This window comes from Haplochromis burtoni, unplaced genomic scaffold, assembly GCF_018398535.1.
Source record: "Haplochromis burtoni strain Fernald_Lab_line unplaced genomic scaffold, NCSU_Asbu1 Contig_58, whole genome shotgun sequence".
Taxonomy (NCBI): domain Eukaryota; kingdom Metazoa; phylum Chordata; class Actinopteri; order Cichliformes; family Cichlidae; genus Haplochromis; species Haplochromis burtoni.
Window position 1 is genome coordinate 488,745 of NW_024582419.1, and position 12,730 is coordinate 501,474.

Sequence of the window (12,730 nt, forward strand, 5' to 3'; positions counted from 1 at the left end):
CCCCCCCCCCTTCCTGTTTTGCATTAATTGAATGAATATTGTATGGGATTCAAGCTTTGTCTGTTCAGATTGTTAGCAATCTTAATCAGAAAATCAAATTACTGCACCATTGTAGCTGTAAATTGCCTCTTTTTACTCCTGTGACTGCTATCAGCATCTGCAATATATTTCACTACAACTGTTGAAATTAAAATTATTGTGGAACTAATGCAGCCACAAGAGTCAAATTACATTGCAATAATACCCTTTGGATGTACGCTAATTGAAGATGCAATTTTCTCTAGAAATATGAGTTGCATTGTATTGAAAAGGTTTGATCAGCGCTGAGTGCTGAGGGACAAGTAGGCAGTCTTCAAGCTTATCAATATTTAATGTGCTTTTGTTTTGCTCGTGATATAAAGTTCCAAATTGCTTCCACGTTTCTGAATCTAATCCAATCTATGGACTGTACTCATTAGTTGTAATATTTAGAGACAGCTTGGACAACATCATATGTCTTCTATAAAGTGTGAAGATAATGTATGTATTTATATATGAAACCGAATGCAGCTCTTACTGCTGATGGGGAAAAAACATGATCATAATCTTTCCTTACAAGTAGAAGAAACTCTAAAATGTCAAATCAATACCACTATCCAAAAGCAATTTCTAAAAGTGTGTATGTGCGCTTTGTGTACTGTTGTGTGCCCAGGTACTCCATTGACAGGAACACAGACTTGGAGCGCTTCTTTAATGTGGATGCCCTAAGTGGGGTCATCAGCACAGCCAAACTTCTGGACCGAGAAGCAAACTCGGTCCACAACCTCACCATCTTTGCCATCGAGAGCCGTAAGTTTCCTTGTGGGAAAAACTTTCAAAACTACTATGTAGTCCACTATTGCTTTATTCATCCTATAAATAGTACTTCATCAGCTCTAATATCAACATTGTGAACCACATGCTGGCGCTGGATTCTGTTAGGGATGTCTTCTATTGTGTGTCCAAAAGTAAAAACCCACGAGTGACTGAGCTAGATAGCTTGTCTGCTGGTTAATCAACCAAGAAATACCTACTCTAGTTTACAGGGTTAAAAAAAAAAACCTTCACTCACAGCTAGCAGGTCCTTTGTGGACTGTGAAGAGAGAAGCCCGTTGTGCATACTATCAGAGTTTAAGCCCTAAAACCAGGTCTGTTCTGCTCCTTACTGGAGGGGAGACAACATTACCTCAGAGAGCATCACTTTTTTATGTACACAGTTTCTCTTGTGAGCAAGTAAGTTATCCAAGTCCTCAAAAGGGTTATATCAGCAGGATGCATTTTTCCTAAGATATACTGCAATACTGTAGCTGGCTTGCAATATACATGAAGCTTTAGATCCTTTCTGGCCTGTTATCCACTCTGTAAGCTGTCTGTGCTTTGGACAATGCAGTGTGGTGTTGTTGGGGTTGTTGCGGAGCTGTCGGGGAATGTTAATTCACATACGGGAGGGTCATTCTGACCTCCATGTCTCCCTGAGCCATGGGGACGAGATGCTGACTAAGGGCGGGTGATCTCGCCCACGGGTGAACAATGTTAATGTGATGTGAAGAAGTGCCGTGTGCCTTTTTTGTTCGTCTGTCAATGGCTCCAAGGACATAAACCCCTTTTTTTGTTCCTTCTTCTTTTTCCCACATTGCATTCCTATCATTCCGCACAATGGACAGCAATCATAAGCACGCTATCCACTGAGCACGCCAAACAGCTGCGTCACATCGGTATAAGTTAAAAAGACAACCAGCCTGTCAGCCCAGCACTTCTTTTGCTTTCACATCTTCAGATCGAACACTGCGTGAAAAAGGTCTTCTTTTCTTTTCTTTTTCTCAAAGCCTTTTTATCCATCTTTGCTTCAAAGATGTGTTTTTATTTACATCTAACAGCACACAGATGCGCCACTTGGTTGAATCCCGAGTGTGAGTGCTTGCCTGATATAGCAACAAAAAGAAAGCAGCATATAATAATAGCCATATGAAATGTCACAACAGTCCCTCATGCATGAGGCACTGACTTCTGACACATAGTGACACTTGGGCGCTGTTTTCAGCTGAAAACATCTTCGAGTTCATGGACTGGCAACAAAATCTACTGTCCTGCCTTATGACAGTATTTATAGTAAATGGGTTCTTTGTTACTGAAGAGGGTGCAGGGACTCTGTGGTTGAGGGATGTTGTGCACTCGAGCTGCAGTCACTCACATCTCATCCACTCTGGCCAGACCACGCCAATGACAACAAGTCTGTGGCCTGAGGCTCCGCACGTCCTTTTTATCACCATCAAATCAGCCGGCCCGAATGTCACGGCGTCATCTCTGGCCGGCACCGTGGCACCACCAGGCTAAATCATCATCTTGCACTCAGACACAGCCATTTAGCCATCAGTGTGTATCAGGCGGACAGAGGCGTGAAGCCCTCCGTGCGAGATGGCTCATTCGCACACGCAAACAACAAGCCAGCACCGAGTCTAATCACTGCGGCTGATCCGCAGCAGAGAGGGCAAGAACGCCAGCTGTTTGAAGCAGACTGCATATTTCATTACAGCAGCACTTTTTTTCCCCTCCCTCCACCTCCTTTGTGATTAATTATAACACATGAGAAAGATCAATATTCCATAATTTGGCCCAGTGCAAAGTTAAGGCAGAATCAAAGTGCTTTAAAGAAAGTTTGACAGACTCTCTTCTCTCTTTCCCTTTCAGATGACCCAACCCAAATCGGAAAAGGCATCACTTTGATCACAGTGCAGGACATAAATGATAACGCTCCGGTTTTTGCCATCGACTATGAAACACTGCTTTGTGAAAATGCCATACCAGGACAGGTAAGACCCAGAAACATCTCCGCAGTCGGTCTTGCTTCCTTTCCTTTTTTTCTCTCTCCTTACTTGCTTGAAGTTTGACTCACAAAGACAGCCCGCTGACTCTCAAAGCCATTAAAACCCTTTCTCTTTTGTTCCTCAAAACAAGTCCACTGTGTGCATGCACTATCCACTTCACAGCTCGAGGTCACTCCAGGGAGACAGCATCATTAGTATGAGACACATCCTTAAGATTTAATAGCAGGTATTGTAGTTCTTATCGTTCATTAGAGATGTTACTCGCATTCAATACTGTCAAAGGCAGCTAAATTAATGACAGTGCACTATGCCTGTGGTCTTAACAACCTAATGCAATGGCTCATGCTGGGATGGAGTAGTGTTCGGCGTCGGTCTGATTTTCCATTCTGAAGTCCTGCGTAATTAGATGGTCGCCATGCAGGGCAGTGATGTAGAAAATGCAACACAATATGGTCGGAAGGTAACTAGAGAGATTTTAGGAAGAGGAGGAGGAGGAGAAGCTGATTTTTTTCGCTGCTTTTAGCATTTGGCCTCATTGTTGCTAAATGACTTGTGTGTCAGTGGCGGCGATTCATCTGCTCTTGGCATTTGGAAAATACAATCAGAGGCGAAGGGTAAAAGAGGCGTGTAGACTTGAATAAGTACAATTGATCAGAATGATGCATTATATTGGGAATGGCCATTAGGCCCTTTTAAATATGTTATTTGCATTCATATTTGGGAGTTGTTTGTCACCAGGCTCACAGGAGGGTGAGCAGAAATAGCAAATGATTTCATTTGCAAAAAGTGAAAGACTACATTTTCTCTGTGTGTATTTGTTTTATATGCACGGAGCGGCTCATTTTCCATCGAGGTTCCAGAGACTAACCCTCATCTGACCGACATATTTAACATACATGGATTACCGGCTGAAGTCTCTGGGGAACTGCTATTATATTTGCTCTTAGCAAATATAATAGCAAAACACTAATAATGGCAAAACTTGTTTCTTCTCAGAGCGTTATTAGTTATGTAATTAAGGGCATCTAAAGATAAAAAATGGAATTAATCTTATTACTGCAGAGTTACAACTAATTTGCAGTTTTGTAAAATGAAAAACGTGTCTTTAACACATGCACTTGCCGATGTTATCTGAAGTACAATCCACATTATTACTAAATACTTATTTATCATCCTTTTATTCTCAGTAGTTTTAAGTAAACATCACTTTTGTTGGCTTTATATGAGAAAAGCAATCGGAATAAATATAAAATAATAGAAATAAAAAAAACAATAAAGGCAGCCCAAAGTTGTCATTTCTGAAAGGGTGACGTCTCTTTGGTGGCATCTCAAAGGCATCCTGATCAGATGCCTTCGCCACCTCTGCTGGATCCTTTCGATGTAGAAGAGTAGCGGCTCCACTCTCAATCTCTAAAGGGAGAGCCTAGACAGCATTCAGAGGAAATTCATTTCCGCCACTTGTATCAGTGATCTCATTCCTTCCGTCACCACAGCTCGTGACCATAGGTGAGGGTGGCAACGTAGATCGACAGCTTTAAACTGACACTCACCTCTCTCTTCAGCATCCACACCAATCTGCCAATCTCCCACTCTACTCTTCCCTCACAAGACTGCAACATACTTGAACTCCTCCACTTGGAGAAGTAACCCCATCCCTGACACAGAGTGGGCACTCTTCTGGCTGAGAACCACGGCCTCAGATTTGAAGGTGCTCCTTCTCATCCCAGCTGCTTCACATTCAGGTGCAAACCACCCCAGTGAAAGCTGGAGGCCAAGAGAACCGCATCATCTGTAAAGGTCAAAGACCAGATCCAGAGTCCGCTGAATCTGATGTCACAACAATGATAACATCATTAGGCAGACCTAAAAAATGGGAGCGATGGAAGAAAACTCCTGTGAGATATGACTTAATACACCTCCAGGGTTTGTCCAGATCCCAGGATGAGTGTTAAAGTGAATTTTCAAATTTCTCATTATGCTGCCATGTTGGTCTTTTTTAGGCATTTTTTGAGCTTGTATCTTTTTTTAATCACAACTAACTAAGTGGAGTTCAGTATACACAATTCAGCCAACCTTGAGGTATTTTAAGATATTACTCAATTTAATGTAATTCATCACACTGTAGCTGTAAGGCTTAGCATTTGCAGGAATAAACACTGCCTCTATATTAGTTGACATCATTATTGAAAAATGCATTCTACCAGAGCTGAATGTCTATTTTTGGTTAATGATCCCGCCACTTATCCTCAGACGATTGTTGTTCCTCTGCGATATTAAAGTTAGCGCAACATAAAGCAACCATCTCTCACTCGTCGATATTTCAACTTTTAAATTCAGGAGATAATTTGTAAACTTCTTCCCACTAGCACCTTATAAATTATGGCACAGAGACTGAAACAAAGTCATTCTCCAACAATCATACCAGCCTGCAGGACACAGCAACAGCCATTGCCCATGACAGCATCATCAGCAGGAAAAGGTGCTGCAAATCTGTAATTACTCAGCTGAAGCAGACAGATTGCTTACTCAATGCCAGCGATAGCTGAGCTGCGTGGTTCCCCCCTAGGTGTAGCTAGAAGCTTCTTTGCTGTAAAGTGAGGAGCTGGTGGTGACTGAGGCCTTGGTCCCTGTCCATCCAGCGAGTTGAAGCGATGCATTCAAATTATGACTGCACAGTCATAAAATGGTGCAGTTAAAATGAGCTACTTTAGCTTGGAGCTGGTTTTAACCTTATAATAGTTAAGACACTTACAACACAAAGTAGTGAGTATGTATGGTTGTGTGTGGAAATGTGTTTGGATTTTACTCAACTGAAGTGAAATACTGTCAGCCCAGCGCTAAGTACCTGAAGTATGCACGTGATTTCATATTTTTACACAAATAGCTACATTCAAGGATTTAATTAGCTCCTCAATTTACAAGTTAGGAGCTGTGACTCATCACATCACCTCAAAAGAAGGAAGACAAAGGAACACAAAACAAATAGGCGTTAAATGTCTAGAATATATTTCACAATTAAACTCACCTAACATATCTTTTATCTTCTTATCTAAACACTTTTGAGAAAATGTTTTGTGAACCGTGTGGATTTATACTTGCTAATTGTAAAATGCGCTCTGATCATCATAAATCACAATTGACCAAAGAAACAAGGAAAAAAAGCGAACTAAACTAACTACACACAATTCCCAGGCGAGCCCAGACAGTCATTCCCAGTCTAGGCTTGAAAAGGTAAGCAAACCGCCTTTGCTAACAAAACAACACTTGGAGCCAGGTGTTGTGATGAGATTGGAAGTGTGGGCTGATGGGTTGATAATTAAAGGCATCCGAAGTCTGCACTCATAAAGTGTGTTCTTCTCATGAAAGATTGGTTGTTGTGAGCCATGCCTCAATCGCAAATCACGAAAGCTGGAAAAGACTCCAGAGCATCTTTAAAGATCTAAATGTCCATCAGTTCGCAATAAGACAAGCCATTTCCAAAGAGAGGGGCTCCGAAAGACTGATGGTACTCTCTGTAGGAATAAATCTCCACTGGAAAAAAAAAGGTAATGAATAAGAAGGGTGTTGATGGAAAGACACAATGAAAGCACTGTTTTTCTGGGGAAAGTAAAAGCGTGCTGCTCTTCATTTCCTATTAGTTTAGTCAGAAGACAATCAGATCACAAGAAAATCCTCGTTATTCACAGTGTATATAAGGTTTCCACATTATAAAGGACCATCTAGCTGTTGTTTCACATTGAATTTCTTACTTTCCAAAAGTTAAATATGTGATTTATAGTCACAGGTAGACATTTTTTTAATGTAGCATTGCAGCCATCATAGCTACAATTTCTTTGATTTCTTTTTAAATACACATAAAATAAAGAGGCAAAATAAATTGATGTGACCTCTGTGCAATGTGTTGTCTGTCTCTGTAAATTAATGTTCCGGAGGAGGTTACATTTATAGCAACAGCCCGTTTATTCAGTGAATTCTCTGGTTTGCTCTCGGTTTTATCACTTAGGAAATGTTGCCAAGTGGAGTTCCACTGTGTCACGCTCTGAATTGGAGATTGTTAGTCACACCTTTATTTCATCACGTCTGGATTATTGTAATTCATTGTTCGCTTGTCTTAACAAAGCTTCCTTTGAACATCAGCAGGTTGTTCAAAACACCGCTGCGAGCCTTCTGGCTGAGTTTTCCAAGTACTCGCATGTCACATCGTTGCTAATTTAGTTGCACTGGCTCCCCATTAACTTCAGAGTCCATCGGTGAACCTTTACATCCATGCAGCCCCCATCCCCCACAGGATCCTGAGTTTGTTTACTGACAATGACAAATATGTGTGTCTAAAATGTTGAGTTTAAGTAATTTGAATACATGTAAATCTGTAAAAAAATTTAAAAAAAATTATTGCAATTAAATCTGATCATATTAAATATGTTTGATTTGTATATATTTAGTTTAGCTGAAGCATATTTTTCTTAATGATTAATTATTTGAATAAATCTTTGATTTTACATATTTTATAGAGCTGTCAGTGTTAACCTTATTTAAATGGCATTAACGCGACAAATCTTCGAGTTAACGAGTTACCGCGGATCACCTTGTGTGTGGAGCTGCACAGCATCAACACGTTAGCGCCTTTAGCTCGTTAACGTGTTGACGCCATCCAGCCATCCAGGGCGATCCGCGGTTACTCGTTAACGGAGATTTTCCGCGTTAATGCAGTTATGGCTTTACCATAACTTACCATAACTTATTAACGCTGACAGCTAGAGCTGGGCGATATGAGATTTTTTCATATCACGATATGTTTTTTTCATTTCAGGCGATAACGATATCTATCACGATATAAGCCAAATAACTATATTTGTAAGATTTAAATGTGCCGTTGCTCACAAGTAAAATGTGAAATAATCAGCAGCTTGTTTTTATTTAAATATTTATTTCCCATAATAAGTTCAACAGGGTAGATGTACTTAAGGAACATGAGACTTTTTCAGATAAATAAAGGCAAATATTGCAAACTACACAAAAGGCAGCCACTAAAGCATTTAAGTTTCAAAATAGAACAAACAAAACAGACTAAATTGTCAGTTCCACTTAGAAACAAAATATTAATTCTAAAAATAAATCTTAGTTTGTTTTACAGAAGAACAGACAAAACTGACTAACTTTTGTCAATATCAAATAAACTGAGAACTAAAAGGAAATTCTCAATCTCTCCTTGTTGTATAGCTGAGCTTTTCAAACAGTTTTAACAGTTACTTTAGTCTGACAAAAGCCGAATGACGAATTAGCGCTTCCAGTCAGAGACTGAGGCTACGTCCACACGTACACGGGTATTTTTGAAAACGGAGATTTTCCGTTTTCGTTTTAAAAAATAATCCCGTCCACACATAAAGACATAAAGGCAGAAATGAAGGAAAACGCTGCTATGAACATGCCAAAGCAGCAGGTGGCGCTAGATTCCTAACCGTGCAGAAATGTTGGCCAATCAGAAGTCTAGAAGCCTCGGTGGGAAAAAGTAAACAAAGCTGGGGCATAGAAGCAGAACCGAGTCGTATGTGTGGAGGGACAGTAAATGTGTGTATATGTAAGCATTTAAACACTGCAGAGAGTAGAATTAACAGTATTGTAGAAATTCATTTCACCGAAACAATAACGTGGCGCACAGTGTGACGCATGCACCAGTTTATTGTATTTCCAGACTTGCTTTCGGCACAATTTACAGTGCACGCTACTCTGTTTTTTGTCAGACTTGAAATAGCCGAAATACCTTCACCCTACGGAACTTCTATGGCTCTTCCGTTCGACAATCTCTCCGGCGTTGGAACCGTCATCTGTTTTCTCTTCGGTCACGCTCGGTTGATTTTTCTAGTCGGCACACTCATTTCCTCCATTACGCGCTGGCTCCATTACCCGCTGGCTGCTTCCCAAACAAACACACGTGCGGCTTGGCACTTGTGCTGTACGTAACAAGTCACGCGACGTGACGCTGCGGCTGTGATTGGTTCGGCTCTGCGCTACTTAATTTGGATTGGCTGACCTTTTCTTTTTTTTTTTTTTTTTTTTTTTTTTTGAGGACAAGAGCGGCGAGGTCTATCGCGATAGCTTAATTTCTCTATCGAGTGAAAGTTATATTGCGATACATATCGTTATCGTTCTATCGCCCAGCTACTGACAGCACTAATATTTTGAGCGTGATTTTTAGTTCTAAGGTTTTTTAATGTACAAAACTGAGAACAGTGGCCCCCTGACATGGGACCACTAAAATGTCATCACATGAGAGTTAGCTACATTTAGTCAAGAGGCTCTTTGCTGGTAGTAATCTGTATTAAAAAGAGAAAGTTATCAAAAAATATTTCACAATATTTCAGCCAGCAAACATATATTACAATTTACTAACTATACATGTTACAAACATATTACCTCTACAGTGAATCCAGTAAATACAGACTGTAACTTTCCTATTTAGAGCTCTGTTACCGAACCTTTTTAAACTGTGTGACGTTTACATGTAGTTTACGTGTTAACATTTTTGATTAGCGTTTTCTCCCATAATTTCTTATATATCATTTGGAAATACTTGAGAGCCACATATTGACATGTCACATCCCGTGCAGTATTTTGTCTGTAAAAATAAACCTGTGCTTTCAGTAATGTAACTGCCATAGCAATTGCCATGATTGTCTTTGTCACATCTTGAGGAATCACAAATCTTTGCATGCTGCGCTCACCTCACGTCTTTCACATGGGATAAATTTAGATGAGAAACGTGCTTCTTGTACTTTCTTTAACCTTGTCGTAGGAGTGAATGACTACTACAGACAGGAAGTGCTTGTTTTCTTACATTTTTTTAATTATCTGCTAATTCCAATTTTATTCAGTCCCATTGAAGCCCTCTCTTGGGCAAGACTGAAGTGTACCAATGGGAATGCACCTTCAGACTGAATAATGAGGGCACAAAAAAATGGAAATTTCATGATGAAATTTACACCCAAAAATACAGAGCAAAGGGAAGGAGAGACGCTGACATTTGAATGTGAAAACACAGTTTGAATTACAACGAGATGTCTGCTGTCTGTTACTAGACGGACTAGGTGGACTCATAACCTGTCAGATACGTGCTCCACCACCTCCCTGATTCCTTATTAATCAAAATGCCCCTGTTGTGTACTATATGTCTGGCTGTAGCAGTGAACCACTGGCAGTACTAACTGTGTCTGCTTTTCCTGTAAAGCATTGTTAAAAATCTCACGCCGCCCACTGGCTGTCACGCCCATTGGCTTATTCACAGCTGTGACAAAGATGAAATAATAATAGTTGCCAGTTGGGGCCAGGGTTGACTCTGTGGCTCTGTAGCACAGATTAAGAGGGAGTGCAGGGATGGAATAAGCTGCCATTTTTCAGGCCTAATTAAGGCCGTCTCGTGGCACTGGTTCTCTCCAGAGATGCCACTTGTTACGGATCAACGGTGCGTCTGTCTTCTGCCATAATATTAATTGATATTATGATGATGTGGAAGGGGCAGGGCAGCAGGGACGGAGGAGTGGGGGGTCACGTTGTACAATCACTTCAGTGTAACTATTACATACATGAGTGGACTTGGCATTCAGCTGCCCCCAATCTGCTCCCTGCCCCTCCCTGCAGTCCTGTAGCGTCCCTGAGGGATTTGGGAATGTTGGGTAGTCATGAACTGAGGTTTTCAAACTGCAAGGTAAAAGAGTTGAAAAGAAAGCAGTGAGATACAAACACTGCTGAAGTAGCTGGTGCATGCTGACGTTTGAAAATGTGTTTTTATGAGGCTGTGAGGCTAAATTAAGATACAAAACCCCTAATTGGCTACTTCTGCCAAATTTGCATCAAACTTTGTGCTCCTTCTGAGCTTTCAGTCAAATGTCAACACAAGGTAATACACTGATTTTTAAATTTGCTGTGATGTTCACCTTTTAAGGATATTCTTATCACATATGTCTCATTTAGCTTAGAATTTACTGACCCCCCCCCCCCAAAAAAAACCACCAAAACACCAAAACTGAAAACCAACCAAAAAAAACAAACAAAAACAAAAAAACTTAGGTTCCTGCAAAGTAATCCAATAGTTATACCTGTCTTTCCATCCACAGGAAACCTAACAGCAACAGATGAACTGCCTTGACTGTATATAAAATGAATGTAGCAACCATAGCATCTGGTTTGTAAAGCCTTGCAATTTTAGCATTCTGAATGACACTTTGGAGCTGGGTGTAATGATATTTGGAAGAAAGACAGGCATGCTAAGTGTTCAGCTAACACTAGCTAGCTTGTTTATCAAGATGCATCAACAGACTGTAAGGCTGCATCACCTGGGTGCAAATAGCAGCTAATGTAACATACAAAAAAATGCAATGCAATTGTATTTACCAAAACTAGAGCATAGCCCCACTGAACCTATTCTGTTTATCATATAATGTCATGAAAATCAGTGTCTTACATTATTTACTAGAAGACAGCTAGCTGTTACAGCTGACCGTGATCACCTGTCAGATAAAGAGGTTCCCAGGTCTGTGGAGTTTGCATGTCTTCTCCGTGCTGGCGTGGCTTTACTCAGGGTACACCAGCTTCCTTCCACAGTCCAAAGATTTACATGTTTGGTAACTTGATGATTCTAAATTGGCCCTATGTGTGAATGTTAACATGAGTAATCAGGGTTTAGAGAGCTAGACTCCAGGCTCCCTGCAACACTGAACTGGAGTTAAGAGTTAAGACGGTGGATGGATGGATGGATGGATGGATGCAAGTTTTGGTAATGTGAAGATACATTTTTATTGAGGAGGCTGTAAACATATTTATGTGTGCTTTAAATGTGGGTATTTCAACTGCAGCAACTGTGTGGTTTACCTTGCTGCTGGAGTCTTCTTCAAAGCCGTTTAATGAAGTGCACTTTTGGTAGTTCCCAGTTGGCTTTATTTTCCAGCCCCAAGGTTTCCTCTCAGACTACTTCTTGTTTTCTTACAACATAGCAAGCTGTAGTTCCAGTGTGTGTGTGTGAATATCTCCTAACTTAAACAATGAATAGTCAGTGAAGATACTTAATGTTGTCCAATAAGACATGTATTTACATACAAATTTATATCCTGGTTTGAAGTCTGGCCATATATCTGTATGTGCCATTATTTTTTCAAGTTTTTTTTTTTTTTTTTTACCATTCCCTAATTACTATACTGCCTCACATCAATAAAAAAGTGTCTTCGCACCTCTAGTCATCGCTCAAATTATCAGTTTATTATGGGAGTTGCATCAAGGTGAGAGATGAAAACAGATATGCCAAGGTGCTAGGGGCAGAGAAAATATTAGTGTGTGGCAGCAAACTGTCTGTTCTATAAAAAGACAGAACAAGGAGCAAGTTTAATCTCAGATCTCACCAGGAGATGACTTTAGCCTCAGCAGTTTCGACTTGTCAGGATCATGCCAACAAACACGCTTATGACAAGTCGAGTCTCAGCGAGCAATTCAGATTGTCGATGCAGAATGAGAGCGGCGGCATAAAAAAAAATAAAGGGATTGAAGGATGACATTTGTTGAATGATATTGATTGGCAATATGTGTGGGTGTGGGGCATCCGTACGTATGTCTGTGTGTGTGTGTGTCTGACAGCAGGGTGAGATGTGTGAGCTGGTGCTGTTAGTGAACAAAGTTATGGGTGTCACATGTGGGTGATGTTTAGGGCGTCTATGTCATAGGAAGCCGTGGCAGAGTGCCGCAGAGCGAGGGGTGTGAAAGCGGCAGGCCCACCACTTCCTTCGTCAACACAACCCATGGTGACAGCTGTCATATTGCCATGGCAACGAGTGCCACCTATTTGATGCGATACTTATTTATACTCTTGGTTCAACTTTGAAGTGGCTGTCTTGATCTTATTG

The 12,730-nt window shown here is 40.7% G+C and overlaps 1 protein-coding gene across 1 annotated transcript in view; it reads left to right on the forward strand.

Annotated features, from left to right (window-relative positions):
- Positions 1–12,730, forward strand: part of LOC102300687 (cadherin-7) — a 108,602-nt gene that overhangs the window by 66,701 nt on the left and 29,171 nt on the right. Inside the window, exons 7-8 of the mRNA XM_005922587.3 lie at positions 692–828; positions 2,707–2,828. Coding sequence (XP_005922649.1) covers positions 692–828; positions 2,707–2,828 — 259 coding nt within the window. The remainder of the gene's footprint in view (positions 1–691; positions 829–2,706; positions 2,829–12,730) is intronic.